The sequence below is a fragment of the Centruroides vittatus genome, unplaced genomic scaffold (genome assembly GCF_030686945.1).
Source record: "Centruroides vittatus isolate TY-2023 unplaced genomic scaffold, ASM3068694v2 contig_3077, whole genome shotgun sequence".
Classification (NCBI taxonomy): domain Eukaryota; kingdom Metazoa; phylum Arthropoda; class Arachnida; order Scorpiones; family Buthidae; genus Centruroides; species Centruroides vittatus.
Genome location: NW_027121979.1, coordinates 278,413 through 299,454, shown reverse-complemented (window position 1 = coordinate 299,454; position 21,042 = coordinate 278,413). Strand labels below are relative to the sequence as shown.

The window sequence follows — 21,042 nt, the reverse complement described above, 5'->3', positions numbered from 1 at the left end:
AGAGTGTTATTTATTTCAATACATCTAGTAAAGTGAAATGCACAAAAAATCTCGCTGCACAGTGGTTGAGAATCACTGCCTTAGACTATAGAATTTAAATCTGATTGTATAAGATGTATTAGTATACAAGACTGGTTATTACTGTATTTTATTCTCATTCTAGAAATGCTGTGTGCTGCTACCAAATGAAAAAATATATACATTTTAGAAAGTATTAGTAAATTTATAATTATTTCAGATTCTCAACAGATTAAATATTTAGTAAATCCAGACTTTGCACCAAGAGGAAAATAAAATGCATTAATATTTTTTTTATGTACAGAAAAAAATTTGTGCTGTTTCTTTCCATAAATACATTTTCTAGTTTTTAATTGTTTTTTAATAATAATAATAATAATAATAAAGCACTATAACAAAATAGAAAAATTAGTTACTAGATATTTCTACAGGCATCATCCTAGAACATTAAATTATTAAAATCTTTACAAAATTTGCAAGACATTTTCCTGCTTAGAATATGATAGATAGATTCTAAAAGTAACAAATATATTGGTGACTTTTTTATATGGTATTTACAAGGTAATTCATACAAGAAAAAAAAATGTCTTAATTTATACAATTATGCAAAAAATATTGGAAAATATATAATTTATTCTTATATTTACCAAGTTAAGAGCCACTTTAGTAGTAATAGTGCTAAAATATTTTGAATATCTCCTCCCTGTTTTGTCAGTTTTCCATACATTCAATTTTTATAACTATGTACAGTATATAAGTTTGTACATCAAGTGTGCAACTATAAAATCTTGATTTTTTATAAAATGTTCAATTAATTTATATTTAAAAAATCTGATGCATTTGGAAAAAAAACTATGAAAAAAGTTAAACGATTAAAGTTTTAGCACTCTTTAATGACAATTCTATTTGGTGACAAATTTTGATCACTTACAGTATGAATTGACCATGCCTTTTTTTTATACAACCAGGATAAGCAAAAAGTGTGTGTACAGATCAGTTGGTAGCAAGAATGATAGCATTGGTATTTGGTTGGTCACTCTTGATGTCCCCCCAGAAGATAAAAATGTTACATTGGCAAAACCCTGAAAATTCTATGAGTGCCACATAGTTTAACTACCGAAACTAATGGTCTGTTTGGAAATATTGGATTATTGAAAGTTGTGTTACTAACTTTAGATGAGATCAAATCAGTGGCGTAGTGTGGGTGTCAGCCGCCCGGAGCGGAGGAAAATTTCGCCGACCCCTTAAATAAAATACGGGGAATCCCTACAAGTCAGTACAGACGGTGTTGTCAGTCGCTACAATGAGCAAGAGTCATTATTATACATTCATTTAAAGAAAGGGGATTCCCCAGTTTGTCACTGAATAAGTAATGAAAAATTCCATGCTCATTTCAAATCGGTCCGAATCGTAGATGCGATAAAAAAATGAAATGAAATGGTTCAAATTTTTACAAGATATTAATATTATTTATTGTAAAAAATGGCACCCCCTAAAAGTGCCGCCCCTGCCGCCCCCACTACGCTATGCCACTGGATCAAATCCTGATCTTTGATTATGTGCAAGAAAAATGCTTGAAACAATAAGCAGTGATTTTTTAATCAGAATAAAATCATCTGAAAAGGTTGAAGGAAAGTGTTAGATTTCAGCAAAATTAATTTTGCCAAAGTAATAAATATTGAAATGGTTTCAAAGCAAACTTTTGCTAGTGACAGAAAGTGTAAAATGAAACAATCAGACATTCAACAGAAACTGGCAGAATTGTCTAATGAAGTACCATAGCCAGAATTTACTCAAAATATTAAAAAAAAAACACTCACTCTAAATTTGGCATACAAAAATATCATTTATTTTTAATAATAGTAAAGATATCATGCATCTGAACTAATTTTCTCAAAGTTTTGAATATCCTTAGTATTCGCATAATATAACTAGAAGGATCTAGTCTCCGATTTCCTATAGCTATGCTATGGCTTAATGTAAAAAAAAAAAATTGTAGGTAGAAGTGTGGTTCGTAAAGTATTAAAAACAATGAAAATAAACTTCCGAGTTTCTGGGAATTTATTCAAATAATTTAATTATTGAATATATTAACTTGAATTGTCCTTTGCAATACTGCAAATGTTTAATTTACAAAGATAAGAATCAAAACTTGCTCATGATTTCTCAATTTCAGTAGTGCATGAAATTATGTATTCTGTACTCATTTATTCTTTTATATGACTAAAATTTGCTTTATATGTGTACTGTATAAATCTAATCTTGATCCATTAGAGTGATGGAAAGTGTGCAAATCCTGCCAAAATGCATAAATACGTTAATACATCTAAGAAGTTTCCAGTGAGAGTATTGTAGTAATAGTAATAATAATAATAAATACTAAGGTGAAAAATAAATACTGGAATGTCAGACGGTAATTTGACTAGATGTATTTAAAATATCATTAAAGTGGAATGTTGTAAAGTCTTCAAGGTAGAGAGTTATCTGCATCGAGTAACATTTCGTCTTTTTCTCGGTACAGGCAATAATGCTGTATCATGAAGAGGATATCAAAAAGAATCGATATCATTCCCAGTCCAAATTTTGTAAAGTTTCCAAAAATTGAAGTCCAGTCATCTAAAAAGAGAAAGTAACTTTAAGTACACACAATCAAGCTGTAATTCTTCATAATTTGTTATTTGATTAATTTAAACCTTAACTATTAATAAATGTGAATTTTATATATTTGGTCGTTTTTAATGTATCTTCACATTTTTCCCTTTGCTTAAAAACTTTGTAAACTTTCAAAAGTAACAAATATTTTCTAACAAACTAAAAAATTTGAATATGAGAATCTTCCTCAGATAAAAGTTAAAAATATTCAACAGTATATAAAATACTATTTATAAAAGTGTGTTTGAACAAATTGCAAAACAAGATACAAATGACAATATCTTGATTTCGATCCATTTTATATAGTGTGCTTGCATAGTTTTATAAAAATGTTATATTTATGATACAAAATTAAAAAAATAATGAATGGCAGATTAAATCAACAGAATAGTGTGCATCTTACATACGTAATCATAAACATTGCAACATTTCGAATATATAGTACAGTACATACAGGGTGAGTCATGTTACATGACTAACTATATGTTGGGACAAACCCATGATGAAACTTTTTAAATTCAACTACTCACAATGTACTCTGCTCTATCCAGACATGCAAATAGAATGAATGGCAAACTATACTAAGTATAATATGAAATATAATATAATATCCTTCTTGGAAAAATGCCAGATAATTTTCTAATAAGTGTAAAAAGATATTTTGATTAACATTTCAAATGCTGATAAGTAAAAATAGTTAAGCCATCTATGTCAGTTGAAATTTTAGTAATAAGTAATTTGATTGACAAAATAAAGCATTTTTTTTTAACAGTTTGATTCGTTAATAATTAATTAGCCCTAAATAGCATGATAAAGTAATTTGGCTACAGGTGGCAGTTAGGTTGCCATAAAACTATTGCCAATTTACCATATTGGCTCAAATATTAAACTTATTTCCTGGTTTTATAGACTTGAATACAGATAAAGAAATTTTAATCATTTGTCTATGGTAGTGGTACATGTTGAACAGAGCAAAACTGACAGTAAAATTTGGTGTGTCAATTGTTAGCAAAATTAAATACAAGCCAAGTTGTAACTAGTCATGCTGCAGCCAACAAACTATGCACTGGAATTAAATGTTTGAGTATCAATATATAAAAAGAATACGTCTTAAAAGAATTTTTTTCAGTCAGATATAAGAAACTTTGAAAATTCAATCAATCAACAGGAATTTTTACATTGATAAGTTTAATAAAGATGTTTTATTCTAAGGAAACATGTAAACAAATATCACTAAAAGAAGTTGAGAGAAAGAAAAAGAATCATTTAAATGCTAAAACAAAGTCTAACTGAAATTGGAAGTTTTCTTTTTCATAAAATAAAAACAAACCACAACCCTTGGGATTTCAAAGGAATGTAAACCACCTCACTTTGTGATAGGCTATGATCAAGGTATTAGCATCTTATTGCCTAACCCTTGAATGTTAGTGGAGGAAAAGAAAACAGTTCATAGTTACTGAGCGGTGTCAGTAACATTAATTTGTTATGGCATATCAGATCTACTGTTTGTCACTTTCTACCAAAACATAACATTAAAGTATCTTAATATTTCAAATTACTTAAAACAGACACTAAATATAATGATCTAAATGTTAGAAGAAGAAGAAAAAAAAAAGGTTTATGATAACACTAATAATGACCAAAATTAATTAAAATTTCAAGTATTATGTAAATATATTTTTATGTAATGTTAATTTTCCTTAAAACTGTCAGTACACTAGAATTCATTTGAAACTTGATAGATTGTACTGGATCCTACTATATGTAACATTCTAACTAAAAGTTAATATGTACTCCAATTTTTAAATACTTTGAACATTTTAGTTACAAAAAGTTATAAATTGACATATGTTTTGAATATTGATCTTCAATAATCTGAAAATTATACTTGTAAGCAAAATCATTGACAATCTGCAGTTTCAATAAATTGTAAAAAAGTTTGTTTTCCACTAACTATTATTGTATTTTTAAGAAATTAGGCAAAAATATAAAACAGTTATTAAAATAAACATTATACTTTCAAAAAGGATGATGATAGTGAAGTCATAATTAAATTCTTTTTAAATGAAAATATTTTATTATAATTTTCAGAGCTGAGAATTTGTATTATTATTAAAGTAATTAGCTTCATGTCATTTACATTAATTTCTGAAATTTTCTTACATTTAATTTTAAATCTTTTCAGCATTAATACACTTTGATTTGATCTTTAATCAACATTATTTAACTTGTCAATAAGTATATTGACAAATTATTAATGTATTAAAAAAAATAAAACTTGGTAGTGTTCAAAATTTTTAATTTATCAATATGTTATCATTTACCAGGTTGTTTTGACAGTCATTTCACATAATTTTAAAATAAATATTTAAAAAACCAAAGTTATACAAAAATTTAAATAAGCATCTAATTTCTACTTACCAAAATTATATGCTATAAGAAACATCTGCAAAATACTAAGAACTCCTCCTGTGAAATCTAAGAGAATGTTTCCAATACTCCATCCTTCTGTAGATTTTCGTTTGTAATTAAAATATGCCTAAATAATACAATTAACAATAATTAAAATCATAATACTGTCAAATCAAGAGGTTAAGATTTATAAAGTACCTGTGGAATGTACTTGCTGACAGTGACACCAAGTTTCAGATATGAAAAGAAAAGTAAAAAGTTGAGCCAAGGAGTTTCTTTGATTACTCCTAAAGAAGTTACCAATAGAAATACACTGGCAGCTGACCATCCAGCACTAATCAAACCAATAGCCACATGAGAGAGTTTCTGATCTCCATGCTAAATATATATAAAGATTTTTAATAAGTTAGATTTTAACACAAATCTTAATGTACTGAAATAGTTATTACTTACATCATATATGAAACATTGAATAATTTGTATAAGTGTTGCCAGTAATGCATGAAGTGCAAAGCCTACGTCATTTGGTTCAACTGGAATAACTCCTGTTGGGTGCCAGCTATGATATTCTTTCTAAATATACATTTTATTTATTAACATGTTGACATAATTTACAGAACTATTATAATTACAAATAGTTAAAATTTTATAGTAGTAATAAATAAAAGATTTATTATTATTGATGACAATGAATTACCAATAATATTAAATTTAGTAAAGTAAGATAATTTCACTAAAGCAAAATAGTCACGTGGAAACTGCCAGTCAGAAAATTTTTCATATGCAAGTACTGTTACTATAGAATTTGGGGTTTTTCTGTGCTATTTTAAATAATGATATCTATATAAGTTTAAGCTTTTTACAAAACTTTTCATTTTTACTAACTATTTTTTCCAGTCATTGATTAATTTGTAGTTCTGGAAATAATTTTTCTGAAATCATAAAATTAAGATTGTCTAGAAGTATCTACAGAATGGGAATGGAAATTGAATTCTTTTGCAGTAAATAAAAGATAACTTATGCCTATTTGTGTTTTATTACTGTTTCTGTAGCTTGCCTTCTTTCTTTCCAATAAAGTAGTGTGTCAGTTTTCAATTCACCTAACTGTCTCATTCTGAACATATATATATATATATATATATATATATATATATATAGATTCCACATCCTATTCCCATATACTGTACTCATAGATTCCACATCCTATTCCCATATACTGTACTCATAGATTCCACATCCTATTCCCATATACTGTACTCATAGATTCTTATCAATTAAAATTTTCCACTTTCTCCAACACAAACAGTAGTTAAATTTTTCAACTTCATATTCTCTTTCATATTGTCAACTTTGGCAGAAAAGTGATGCCATTTTCTGATTTTTATATCATCTGTTTCTACATATGAATACCTAGCTTAACATAACATCAATAATTTTCATTACAGTTTCTTACCTGTATTTCTGGAATAAAGTATAGACCTACATTAAATATAGAATATGCCAGATATCCTGTTATGTTGAAGGCCAGAAAGTCAAAATTTAATCCAACAACACTGAAATAAAAAGTATTATTTAATAAACTAAGAAATAGTATAAAAAATAAAAAATTACATAATTTATGCAAAAAACTAACTTACCTTTTTCTCTTCCAATTTGTATATATCTGTGGATAAAATGAAATAGACCAAGCAAAAAAATAAATCCAGCCTACCACTGCACTGATCACCTTAAGTGATGGAATTTTAAATACTTTAACTCTAATAAATGCATTATCTGTACTGGATAAAAATATTTCATGAAAGCTACATAGAATCATATATCATACGAAAATTGGAAATAATAAAAGTAATTACCGAACATTGCTTGGGGTAGCATTAACAACTAAGGTAGAATGTCCAGCTTCTGTTGCTAACACGGTAAAATTTAGTCGTTCATTAGTTTCAGGGGGTATTACACTCTCATTAGACAGTACTTTCAATATATTTTCATCTTCATATATAAAACCAACGTAGATAGTCTGATTAGACACTTCACTAAATTTAAAATATATTTTTAGACAGCACATAAAAACTTAAGTATTTCATTGAGTATTTTTACAAAAGAAATAATTGCTTTTCTGTTATATTTAAAGATGGACTCAAATACTAGAAAGTATGCAAGATATCAATAATAAAGAAAATGTATACTACAGATGCCTTCAATATTGCATCATACATATAACAGTTCAAATACTTATATTTTTAAAACAAAAACTGTCTTGTGTGAAAATGAGAACAATTAAGAATGAAAAAATAAAGTACCTAAAAACTCAGTTTTACAGTAGTAAACTCGGTCTAAATAAATATTTGAAGTTTCATTTAAAATTTAGTAGATTTTATTTTATTTTGATACAAAGTAAAAACAATAAATTAATAAACTATGTTAGTGAACTTAATCATTTTTATCTTATTATTCAGAGTATTTTAATATTCAAAGTCTAAAAAGTATTATTCACCCATCTTTAATTATATTTATTAAATTTTCATTTATACATTTATGAATTGTTCTAAAAACTATATTGTTTTTCTTACCTAGGGTAAACACTAAATTCACCAGATTTGGTTAACTGAAATTCTAAATCATTAGTTGAAACTTCAATAGAGAGAGATTCTATTTTAAAAAAAACAATAAAATGCTTGTAATTTTATTAATATGTTTTTCACAGAAAAAGAATAAACTTACCTGTAGTAATTAAACAGCTGGAGAACAAAATTATGAACTTCATTAATTTATCCATTTTGTTGGTATGTTTACACAGCATGTTGTTGCCTTTTATAAATCTTCAAATCTACAAAATTATTATTTAAAATTAGTAAATTGAATTTTATACAAAATAAATTTTAAAACACACTTAACAGAAAATTAATGTAGTAATTTTTGTTTCCAATAAGCATTTAATCTGCTATTTTGCAAATTATCTCATAATAAATTGTTAAACTAGGTATCCTATATCTAATATTTGGTTTTAATTAAATTTCAGTTTTAAGATTTATAGTGTTTTGTCACAAACTAGAAAATCGTAAATGGAAGAACATTAAAATTTTTCCATTTCAATTTTAAAACTCATTTTGAAAATAATAAGATTTAATGGGTGTGAATATGACATAAAAGTTACAAACAGTAATAAAATATAAACTGTTTGTGAATACACGAAAAAAATTTACAACTTCTTGGAATTAAAATTCTTACTACATTATTACATAAGAATGACAGTGTATTAAAAAGTACTTTTCTAGAACAGCATTTATATAATTCTAAGAAATGAATTTAAATTTTATGTTAGAGAGAAATAAAATGTTCTTTTACAGTAAATCTTAATTACAGCACATAAAAAAGTTTTTAGTTTAAAATATAAAATAATATACACAAGTCAAACTTTTATTAGAAGTTACATATTTTTCTTTGTGAAAGTTTTCAAGGATAATTTCCACTTTCCATCATTTTACTGATCATTTTTCCACCCTCATTATCTGCTTATTCACAGCATTAAGCTATTCATGTTTGATATTTGCATATAACTTGTTTTTTCATCATTCTAATTTTTATTACAGTATTTAAAATGTAAGAAAAAACATTACATTCTTCTATTGCTAGGATTTGTTTAGAATGTGTGCTTACATTTCATTGATTCTTTGAGATGAAAATGAAAAGTCCATAGTTTTTAATATCATGGAATGAAAAATAGAATACAGTCGTGTCTATTGGTTGTGCAAGTGAATAAAACAACCATTAAAAATTGAATTTGATTTTTCTATCTTCTAATTCCTTTTCCTTAACTCTTATATAACACAAATAATAGTGATCATCTGGGACATCTGTCTAGAAACCAAATTGTGATCATTTTAGTGATCCTCAAGTTATGACTATTTCTGGAATTATTAAAGTAATCATTAATAGTTACAGCCATAATTTTACAATATATTTTTAAAAATATACTATGAAATATTAATCTAGAAATGGCAACAAAGCACTTAACTATTGTAGTCAAATTATAACATTCCATTATCATTGCTATTTTCAGGAACATAAGTTTAACATGATGATTACCTACATATTAATTAGTGTTTATTACACTTAGAAATTTCTTCTAAAGGTTAGTTCACACTGAGCAAATAGCAAAAGCGAAAGAGAAAAGTGAAAACCAACTTTTATTCGCTTAGTGAATCCACACAACCAAAAATGAAAAGCAATTGTTAATTTTAAACAGCCAATCATTTGCAAACAAGAGAAAACATCATCTCAAAAAACAAAATGGCTGCTTCCAATAATCTGTTGTTAACCATATTTATTTATTGAAGAAAAAAAATATGTCAAAAAAAAACAATGCTGATTGAGAGGAATATCGAAAAAACCATGAATTACATCTACTCTATTGCTCCTGTAGTCTTGAAAACAACAAGAAACACGTGACAAGCAGTGGGAATACAATTGGTGGCAAAATTTTTTCACTATCAAAAAAAGTTGACAGTTCTGAACTTCAAAGCAATTTGCAAAATAGTAAAATTTGCCAGAAACAATGTCATGTCTGACATGTTGTTTGCTCTGGTTTTTGCTTTTGCCAGTGAATCATGCTCAGTTTGAACTAAGCTTAATGTTCAAACAAGAGAAAAGTTTTACTTAGAAACAGAGAAAGGGACTGACTTAAAATGTATTAGGTCTATTATAGGAGAAAAATCATAGCTAAATAATTATACATTAGAAAGCATAGGAAGCATAAAAAGTATAAATAACAACCGAAAAGAATGGTTCTAAATCCAAACAATCATTCCCCTTAAGAAATATTTATCCACTTGAAAAAGTTGATTATCAATACAATTACTAATTTCAAAAATTGATTTTAAATTAAGTAAATAATTTTTAATATTTATTATGAAAATATTTCATATGTAACATTTTTAAACAAAATAAAATCAATTTCAAAATTAACTGAAATGATTAATTATTTAAAAACTTGTTTAATGATTTTCAAATTTATGAACTTTTATTACTGATTTACTTTTCTACAATATTAATCTTTAAGACTAAAGATATACTATACTAGCTGTTACCCGCAGCTTCACTCGTGCGAATTTTGCAAGGAAACCCTATTAACATTCAATATTTCAACAATCATAGTAATTGTTATGTAACACCTACCACTGAGAATGATGAGAATTGCTGAGGATCAAACAAACTGTTTTTAATTTGATAAATTTTCTGGAACATTTACAATCATTCTATAATCAAACCAATAAGCAAAAAGAAATTCAAATTTAAAACAGTTCAAACATTTGGTTAAAAAATCGAAATATATAAAAATATTTATAACAATGTCTGAAATGTTATCAATTTAATACCCCTAAGTACTCAATGAAGACTAAACATAATTAAAAACAAAAAAAATTGCTTCTAAAATAGTACAGTAGAAGCCGTTCCTCAAGTTAAGCCTTAATGCTCTCCCCATTGGGGAATTTCGAAAAATCTCTTCTTAGTGTGTTTTCATGATGTACCCTAACTGTATACCAAATTTCACTTCTAGGTTCTGGAACTTTCTAGAAAAAACTGGAACATTCTCATTGAAGCATCACACATTTTCGAAGTCAACCACTTTCAAACACCATATCTCTCACACCCTTATAGCTATCGAGACAAACCACCATAGTGCACGATGGGAGACTTGGGGCTACTACCACACACAAACACCATTCATTGGCTGCAGAGTGATGTATAGGCACAAACATGTCTATTTTTATATATATATATATATATATAGTTTATGAAATATTCTGATTTTTACTAAAGTGAACCTGGCCCTAACTGAACTTAAAAATTTGATTGAATTAAAAACATTTTATTCTTTGAATCATCAAACATTGCAATTTGTTTCTTATATTTATAAATATGCACTGTATTTTCAAGAATGTAAGAACAAATTACATGCAGTAGATTCTCTAATCTGGCCTCAATTATCCAACACTCTCCAGTGTGATCATCCATGAAAATGTTCCATTTCTATGAAAATCTTAGTCATGTCACATATCCTGTTTTCTTGTTTACTCTGTTTTATTTCTTTTAACAGTTTTTCATGTCAGCATGTGGTATTATTTGCCTGTCTACATCAAAAATAAAAATAAAATCAGTACCTAAGGGCAATGGGTTATGCCATTCATTGCTTTTAGGACTATACTATCAGTAATCTTGCACTCCTCTGTGTAAGGAATGGCTGAATTAACAAGAATCTACTGTAATATGTAATTGAAAACACAAACATAAGCAGTACGCATTCATTATTTCACTCAATGCAAATGAAGATCTTTTCTTACAAGAAGCATGATTACCTTTACTTCCAAACTTTATATCAGGAACAATACACACCAATACTAAGTTACAAATTAAAAACACTTAATTAAAGACTGAAAAAAATAAATACTGTATTTTACGGACTATAAGACGCACTTTTTTCTTTGAAAAATTGCCTCCAAAATTCAGGTGCGTCTTATAGTCCATAGCATCTTATAGCTATTTTTTTTTAAAAATTGCTTAAAAATTAAAGTGCGTCTTATAGTCTGTAGTGTCTTATAGTCCATAAAATATGGTAATGCAACTTGTCATATCATACAATCAAGTCCCATTAATCTACAATCAGGATTTGATATTTATGCTATTTATCACCTAATAATTTTGACATGTTTTGTTATCTTAAGTGATGCAGTTTTTCTATAAAAATTTTTGCTAAGCAACTGCTTACAAGCTTACATTGTTAAAGTACTTTCAGTTTACTTCAATTTATTTATATTTCTAAAACATTTCTAAACTTAGACAAGTAGATAAAGTGGAAAGCCTATTTAATCATTTTATAGCTTTTGTATTAGCTATGAACTTCTACACACAATTTTTGCTAATTACATTTAAGCATTGACTAATTGGCATCTTCATTACATAGCATCTAAATATCTTTTTTTTTCCCTCAAATCTTTTCTGTGCAATTTACTGTTTAATACAGACAAACCTTGCTTTAAAATGATCTTTAAGAGATTTTCTAAGTTTTTTTTTTAAGTTATCTTTACCTTTGCATTTTTTTTTTTTTTGGCCCAGCAGCATTGCACATTTAACAAATGAGTGTAAATATGTTTTTAGACTATTATATATGTTAGGTTGATAGACCAAAAATGCTCATTGAGTGAAAAAATTGCCCACAATTCATTCTGACTTCTCAGATCTAGCCACAATGTGAACTTTGGGGCATGGCATTTTAGCATATTCAATAAGACCACAAAACAAAATTTGTGTTGATATTCTTTTAATAACCAACTGAAATGCAATCTGGCAATATGAAAATGTCACAAGTAGGGATTGCAATCCAGCAGTGTTTTCAATCCAGCTGGATTTTTGCTGGACCAACATCATTCCAGCTGAATCCAGCACAGTCCAGCACTGATATATTTTTGGTGCAATAAAGTGTTATCTATCAATCTATCCAGCAATTTATGGGTTTTTTCAAAGAAATAAAACCATTTTTTTAAATACTTAAGAAGCTTTTATTATTTCGACTGGTCACTATAAATCAGTAAAACTTCTTACACATTTAGGTAGTAAACTTAACTTTGGTTCGGTTTAACACTTGAGATAGAGATAATTAACTTTAAATGTTTAGTTAGATTATAATTATAATGTAATCTTTAAATTAAATAATAGTAAAGGTAATTCTACTTATTATAATATATTAATATAAATTAATTATGTAAGAACAGATAATCAGTGGCCAAGTGGCTATCAGTCTTACCAGTTTTCTTATATAGGCTCTACATATCAGTCTGTAGTTATTTATAACTAATTTAATTATTCATGTTAGTAAAGTAGTGAGTAAGTAATTAGTAGTAGTCTAGTAGTTAGTTATTATCATCACAATCATAAATCACATACATTCATATCATCATATATCTAAGATACTGATACTCATTAATTTAATTAACTATTTAACTAACTAGGTAGTCTCAGTTTCTCACTAATTTTCACAATAAAATTGCTTAGCCTAGCCCACTAACCACTTATAAAATAAAAGTTAAAAACTCTTACTTAATAGAATTAGAGTAGAAGTTTTAAAATATTAGTCTTGTCTTGAATAAAGTATTTTAAAGGATTAAATAAAATTAAGTCAATCTGTTATTTTTTTTACTTTTCTGGAAGTAGGATCTCAAGAAACAAATGGTATTGATGGTGTTGTCTCCCAACCTACTTCTTAATGAATTGCATATATATCCTACTGCAGAGAAGGCCCTTTCTGCCTCTACTCTAGTTGGTTCCAGGGTCATCAAATAATCATAAATTGTTCTGTCATGTGGTTCACAACCCACCGTAAATTAGAATTATGCACCAGGACTAGAAGAGGAGTTACTTATTTTATTTAGAGCAAAGACACTTTATTTAGCAAGAGCGGAAAGTCAACTGGCAATTACATCAGCAGAGGCAAAAGGGCGGGCGGTGCAGTGTAGAGAGGGGGTATAGTACGTGCCGCACTGAACGGCAACGTCACTCTTGCCGCCAAGCGATAGTGCACGTAGCAAAGCAGCAATGCCGACAACGTAGACTTTTGCACCATTATTTAGAAAGTTAATTGAGTATTTGCAGATCCGCAGCGCTGGATCCAGCAAGACGAAGAATGCGCTGGATCCAGCTGGATTGCTGGATGAGGGATCCAGCAATTGCAATCCCTAGTCATAACACTTTGTGGACCAGATTAACACAGCCATGATGCAATTTGATAAAAATATCTGTGCAAAAATAAATTTCTTGAAAATTTGATTTTATTCTAAATAATATGCATTGAGAATTACACAGAAAATAGACAGTTAGCCTCACAGGTGCCCCAATGTACAGTTAGCCTGTACATTGGGGCACTTTAGGCATGTGCCTCCCCCTCTGTTGTTGGGTTGCCCTTTTCTTAATCCTCAAGAGAGCTCTAAAGTTTCATTTTATTTTTATCACAGAAAACATTTCTACTGATGACAAAATTAAAATAAAAATATTTGTTATTTACCAAAAATTTGTTCTAGCAGGTTGTGATTGTTTGGTCAAGTAGTTTGTGTCCCTCCTTTTTTTTTATAGTCTGTGGACACTGCTGGTTAGTCTTATTAATCTTATGTCTAAGCCTTAAATTTCTAAGACAAACTTCTATTTACCATACTTTTTCTAATATTAATATAAAAATTTTGAGTTGGTCTCTTTGAGGAGTATCATTATTATAAACAAATTTTCAATCAATTGACAAAGTGAACAAATAAATTTCTTATTTGACTTAAATCTATAAAATGTTTTTTAGGTATCTAGTATTTTAAGGTACTGAATATATCATGTACAGGTGCCATAAGGTATCAAGGATTAATATATAAAATAATTAACAGCAAATGGTCTTCTTGCCTGAATTATTAAAGAAAATGAAAAGTTGCATTTATTATACTATAGTTCATTCAACCATATAACATTTTGTGATAGGAATTTTCACTGATGAATATTTTCCCAATATAAACATTGTTCAAAATTAGTTCTTTGGTGGAAATGATTTATTAAAATAATTTATGTATATGCAAAAATTGTATTATGTGATAAAAATACCCAGCTGCATTGTGAAATTCTCATATTGCTAGATCACGTCTGGTTGATTATTAAAATAGCAACACAAATTTCACTTTGTGGTCTTATATGACAAAACATGTGCATTTTTGAAAGTGCCATGACACAAAATTGGCATTGTGGCTGGATCTGAGAAGTCAGAATGCATTCTGGTCAATTTTTTGCACAATGAGCATTTTCAGTCTTTGTCCATAACATATATGTTAAACTCAAAGTCATTAATAGGCCATTATTTATAATGCCTAGCCATTATGAATAATGGCTAGGCATTATAAATGTCTGACAAATATTGACTAATTTATTAAATTGACCAGACATTATGAATACAACTACATTCTCTTTGAGCAATTTGATTTTTAAAAAGTCTCCACTGTTTTCATTAAAAATTATTTATTTTTGTGAATTATTTCAAAGTATTTTAAAAACAATGCGAGATCTTTTAGAAGTAATTAATACAGTTAATAATACTTAAACTAATGTTAACAAAAATTATTATTAACAAATTTATACTTCAATCAAATAATCAACTTAAAGGAAACTTCTGGAATGTCATTTTTATTATATAAAAATTCATTGTTATTAGTTTTAAAAAGAGTCTCTAATTCTACCCCTGTATTAATGTTGGTCAATGATTTGTCAGGTATAAAATTCTTTAGTCCACCTTTTAACTTTGCTCCAAACATGACCTCATTGGAGCTGCAGTTTATACCAGTGTGACGCGCTCAGTTTTTCATCAGTTGTACAAAATGCAATCCTTCCAGCCATTCATTAGTATTGTTAGTCTCCAACCAAGAACTAAGCATTTTTTTTACGTCACAATTACATCTTTCTACCAAGTCCTGACTGTGAGTGCTTGGGCTTTCCGTGCACCAGTTTTAACTCAGACCACATACTACACATTCTTTTATGATGTTCTTGGCAAATTCTATGCTGTTATCACTTTGTAGAATACTCAGGGCACCAAAAATTGTAAAATGTCTAAAGGAACATAGTCTACATCTTCAGCCCTGTTGGTTTTAATGATCATAGTTGAACAAATTTAGTCAGCCAGTCTTGGTACACAAGTATAAATTTATATTGCTTGTGCAACTGCATATCTATAAGGTCAACCTGACATCTCGAGTTCATTTCATTACTTAAAATTGATTTAGTTACCAAGCCTTTCTTAGCAATGCTTTTTTTCTGATAAATTTCACATAAGTTCAAGTAAATTATGACCATATCTCGTATCCTTGTAATATTTTTATATTTTGTACTTAATTCTTTTTCCATACAGTTTCTGCCACCACAGTGGGTTGTCACGCAACATCTGAAATATTTCTTCAGTGCAAACATAATATTTAATCAAATCACCTTCTTTTACAGGCACAATTAATTTTTCTATTTCTCCATAGATACAATATCATATCTACATAAATGCGGACATTCTTCCAATAACTTCGAAGACACTTTAATTTTTTTCACACACCACTTTTTGTATCGCTGTCAAATACACCGATTTTGTAAAAATTTGACTGTTTTGACCTATGCTGCTATTAATTCATTTAATCGGTTGTCAAAGTAGTTATTCATATCACAATGTTTGCTTCACGACTTTTATTTTTAAAAAAAGAAAAAAAAAAACTATTTTAAGAGGCAAAATTAAAATTAAAACGTAACACCAGTTTAACTACCGGTTGCACCAATTTAAAATTTGACACTAAATGCAATAAGCATGCACAACTCGTACGCAAGTGCCGAGCGGTTAGCTCTTCACTTGAGTACAATCACTCTTCGAGGTATTGTCGTCACTTTACCTGACCAGGCGATAGCAGTATTTGCAATGACCGGTCAATCCGATCGATTACGATTAAAAAAAACCCCCAAAATTTATTAGCGTCTGATTTTGTTCATCATTATTCATAATGACCAAACGTTACGGATAACACCTATATTAATCGTTCAATTCATAACATACACACCAACAAGCGAAAAATAGGTTGCAGTTTGATTTAGGGCAATATTTACTTTATAACGACGTTCTGGAACTAACTCAGTATATTAGCGAGGAATATGTACACAACGAGAAATGAATGTACTCTGAATAATCATTGTTTGATACATTGTTTATAGATTCAATTATCAGGTGAAAAAAAAAAATTCTTGTCTTTAGAAAAGTGTTGTGTGAATTAATAGAATATTTGTAAAAAATATTTTCTAAACACCTTAAATAATTAGAAAATTCCTTTGAAATACATATAATGCAGAGACTCAATAATTCAATCAATTCTTAATATAAGAACAGCTTTAAAATTTTGCTATAGCAACTACAGAAATTCAAGACACATACAGCTACGTTGATTGTATTAGATCTTTTTTTAAATATGGCATTACGAATATAAAATCTCGATATTTACCAATTCAGCTAAATTTTCTTTGTTCAAACGAAGATTACTTAATCAAAGGAACTCGTCCAATTTTTTTCTCAGCTGACATTAGTGCGTATATAACATTTCTGCTTCGTTAATTCGTCGAATTGACGTCGGGCGACGCCTTTCGGTGCGAAAACGCCAACCGATAAATGTTTTTATTATTAAACCTAATTTTTTAAACGACGCATTAATAATCATCGACTACTTCTAATTGAAATTTTAAATATTACATATTATTTTTCGTTGTTATGTTCTTAAAATCATTATTTCAAAATTATTGATGTAGTCTTTTCGACTTTTGACGGCCGGATGGCCGACCGCTCTGGGGGACCCGGGATTATTCCAGATACGTCGGGACCCGTCCCTCACTACCCGGCCGCCCCATTGTGGGCCTGGCCGAACCCATAATGGGCTTGCAAAAAGAGGCCCTCTTAGTGTCCACAGAGCAGAGGGTTAAAAATTAAAAAAAATAAAAAAGTCGACTTGCTGGACGGACTATAGATTTAATAATTACGTTTTATAACCAAGTTTACTAAATATTATATGATTTATTACTATGGACATACGATAAATGAAAATCGCCTACGTTATGATTGTTTATAGTGCAGATATTCAGTAATCGTAACACTAATACATATTTCGCCATCTTAAAACTGAGATCTAATCTTGGGTATAATTCTGGCGCTGATTGCAAGTATAGCACCAGTTTTACACTATCGCAGAGCTGTAGTTTTGAAGATACGGCATGACCGACCACCTTATAGGCCATGCTGCTGGAACCGATCGTCCGTCAAAATTGGGGATAATTATATTTGCTTAAATGCGCATATTGCAGCCAAGCTTATTAAAATTGGAGAGTGTATCCTCTAATAATTCGGTGAAGTTGCCTGCCTTATCTTTGCCAGGAAAGTTTGACAACTAGAACGAACGACACGTCGTTCGTTCTAGTTGTCAAAACTTTCTTTGATACGAGACGGCAGGATACTAGAGTCAATCTTTTCTATCCAGGACCACCAGTGCCCGAATGGATAAATCCACTGAACACTGGTCGGGGGTTCGCGTCTTGCCAACGGGCTAGCCACGTGGAGTTTCCGGGTTTTCTTCACGTATGTAACACCTAAATAGGGCCAGTTTTCCATAGAAAGTCCTCTCGGGAGGCATCCCCCTCGACAGATCGCACACGTTTTAAAAGACCTTACTGTAATCTGCTTATAATAAAGAACACGGCCAGTAGACGTTTCGAAGCAAATGACCTTGTTTTGCCTTGGCCTATATTAATTAAGTAGGGGAAAAGCTTGCTCCCAACCGTGATAAAATATAACTTGAATTATAACGTTCGTAAATACAAATTTTGGTTGAAAATAATTAACATTCCGCTCTATACTTTCTAAGCTAAAATAAGTTGCAACAATAGCGCGACTATACGATTACGTTTTCAGAACATTACAATCTAAAATTAAAACTAAATCGTAAGGTATATAAAAAGTAAGCAAATTTAATTATTGATAATAAAGTAATAAATAATATAATGCATTCTTTTTTTTTTTCTTTTGCCAAAACTTAAATCTCCCGCTTTCTGAAAACGACTGCTTAAAAGTGCATATTTAACGTCAGCTTTTTCGCCCCATTCGAAGAGTAAAACTAGCGCATTTATCATTGTTTATAATACTGTCAACATCGAGGAACTCGTAATACGTTAAAATGGAATGTAGCGAGTGTGGTTTAAAATGTAGTCATAGACAAAATTTAAACAGGCGTACTAAGACAAGCGAGCGCGTAAAGCAGTGAGAAAAATATTAAAGTATTTAAGTGCAAGTCGTGTTTACCTACGTATCACAGTTTTTTTAATATTGATGTCCCCAATATCAATGCATATTGTTCTATCACAGACAGTATATGTAGCATATATAATTAAAATGAGCAGTAGGTGTAAATTTTTCGAACATTTTTGCTTTTTTCAACAAATGATTTATTTAAAAGCAGCTATTGACGCTGTTTGCCGCAGCGGCATAATTTAGAACTAATGCTCGCTCAGGATCTAGACACTTGTTAGGTGTTCTCAACTGACCTCTCTGTCATCCGAACACCTCTTTCATTTTTAAATTAAAATAAAACATTTTGAGGAAAATAAAAATTATCTTTATAAACTATAATAATTATTTAAAATTTTTTATATTAATTTTCTTTATTTAGATTTTACATTAGATTTATTATATAGATTATATTAATATAAAAGAAATTGAACACACTAATTAAACAGCAAAAAACTAATCAAATTTTAGTGTATTTTCATAACTTAAAATTTGAAAAAAGTCATTTACCAGTTTTATTTTATATATATTATACATAAATTATTTTGTTGAGAACAACATACAGTACTACATATTTATAAAAAGAGTACAAAGGTTGTATGATATAATTTAGCATGACAGAGGAGGAATGGTAATTGTGGTGACAGACAGTGGCAATTTTCATTTTACTGCTTGACCTGGATGGTCAAAGATAAGGAAAGTAAAAGTGAATCAAATGACTAGCTGATTTTATTTTCTTGTCTGACCCAAGTCCACTTATCGTCTGAGTATTTTATTTATTAATAATTCTTTACATTTTGTAGTATCAGTCTGAGTTTAAAATTAATAAATTAAAATGTATTCTATTTAAATAATATTGTACTACTGTTTTCTTTACATAAAATTTACATTCTTACATTATCAAAATGACCAAAAATATTTAATTTAAAATATCTATCTCTTAGTTTTACAAATAACAATTTTAAGAATTTATATAATTATCACTTGTTTTTCACATCTTATCTTAAAATATTATCATCACAAACTTAAAATTATGATTGAATTCTAGATAAGCATTATATTCTAAATAATAGCATGTTTTAAACTTTATTAATATTTTGTTTTATTGAATAAAGTGAAGTTTAAATTGTATATAATGGAATCATATTAGTAAAGTATATTCGAGACTTTGTTGTTATGAATTACAACAGTTGGTGATGCACATTCATATATACAGAATTTTTTTTTTCATTGAATATATGACTTCTGGAATATAAAAATAACTTAAACATTTACAGTATATATAAAATTAAATAAATAATTGTAACCTTGACCATGACATTGTAAAATTATCTGAAAAAATTTTGATATATGATTGGCATTGGTATCATTTTCAAAGACAGCAACTATCCATAATAATGTTTTAATTTCATAATTTTAATTTATTAATAACAAAATTTAAATTTATAATAATTTAAGAAATTTTCTATTAATATAGTAAATTATATATATATATATATATATTAACAGTGTGTACATAAGTTTTTTCTTTATAACTTATATTTTTTTATTCACTACTTGCAAATTCATAAATTATATGCAGTTACGTAATATGTGTGTTCCTTTCCTTTAAAATATTTAAAAATAATTCATTAGATTTATGCAAGTTACATGATAACTTTGAACTACCAATATGAAAAGTAATTTATCATTTAAAATATAACTTGACAAGATACCATAAAAAGACTCCAAAATAGAATTGTAAAATGGATCAAATTTTGTAAGTTTTTATAGAATAAATATATTTAAAAACAGGAATTTGATCTACTTTTAAAAATCAGTTAAATTTTTATTTTTAAGGAAGAAATCATCCACAAAGCAGTAAGTTTGGGGGGGGAAATTGATTAAATATCATTACATAATTGATTGGGCAATACTGAGATGCTACACAGCTGTTTTTTCTATTTGAAATAATAAAGAATTTTCTATTCAAATTAACTTAATTGACAAAACTATAACATAAATTTAAAAAGTTTGGAATATAAAAATTAGTATTGATTAAAAAATATTTTGAATAATAGTTTATATTTAATAAATTTCAAATATTTACA

At 28.4% G+C, this 21,042-nt stretch overlaps 1 protein-coding gene across 2 annotated transcripts in view; it reads right to left on the bottom strand.

The window, feature by feature from the left end:
* Positions 1-1,844: 1,844 nt before the first annotated feature.
* The window catches only part of Ctns (Cystinosin), a 31,395-nt gene continuing 12,197 nt past the window's right edge, over positions 1,845-21,042 (bottom strand). Inside the window, exons 1-10 of one of the 2 annotated variants that reach the window (XM_067267722.1) lie at positions 17,127-17,266; positions 7,804-7,909; positions 7,653-7,731; positions 6,936-7,115; positions 6,720-6,860; positions 6,536-6,635; positions 5,536-5,655; positions 5,281-5,460; positions 5,092-5,209; positions 1,845-2,634 (exon numbers count right to left, since the gene is read on the bottom strand). In XM_067267722.1, coding sequence (XP_067123823.1) covers positions 2,486-2,634; positions 5,092-5,209; positions 5,281-5,460; positions 5,536-5,655; positions 6,536-6,635; positions 6,720-6,860; positions 6,936-7,115; positions 7,653-7,731; positions 7,804-7,882 — 1,146 coding nt within the window. In that variant the 5' untranslated portion in view covers positions 7,883-7,909; positions 17,127-17,266 and the 3' untranslated portion in view covers positions 1,845-2,485. Of the gene's footprint in view, positions 2,635-5,091; positions 5,210-5,280; positions 5,461-5,535; positions 5,656-6,535; positions 6,636-6,719; positions 6,861-6,935; positions 7,116-7,652; positions 7,732-7,803; positions 7,910-17,126; positions 17,267-21,042 lie in introns of those variants that run through there. The other variant, XM_067267723.1, reaches the window with a different exon arrangement.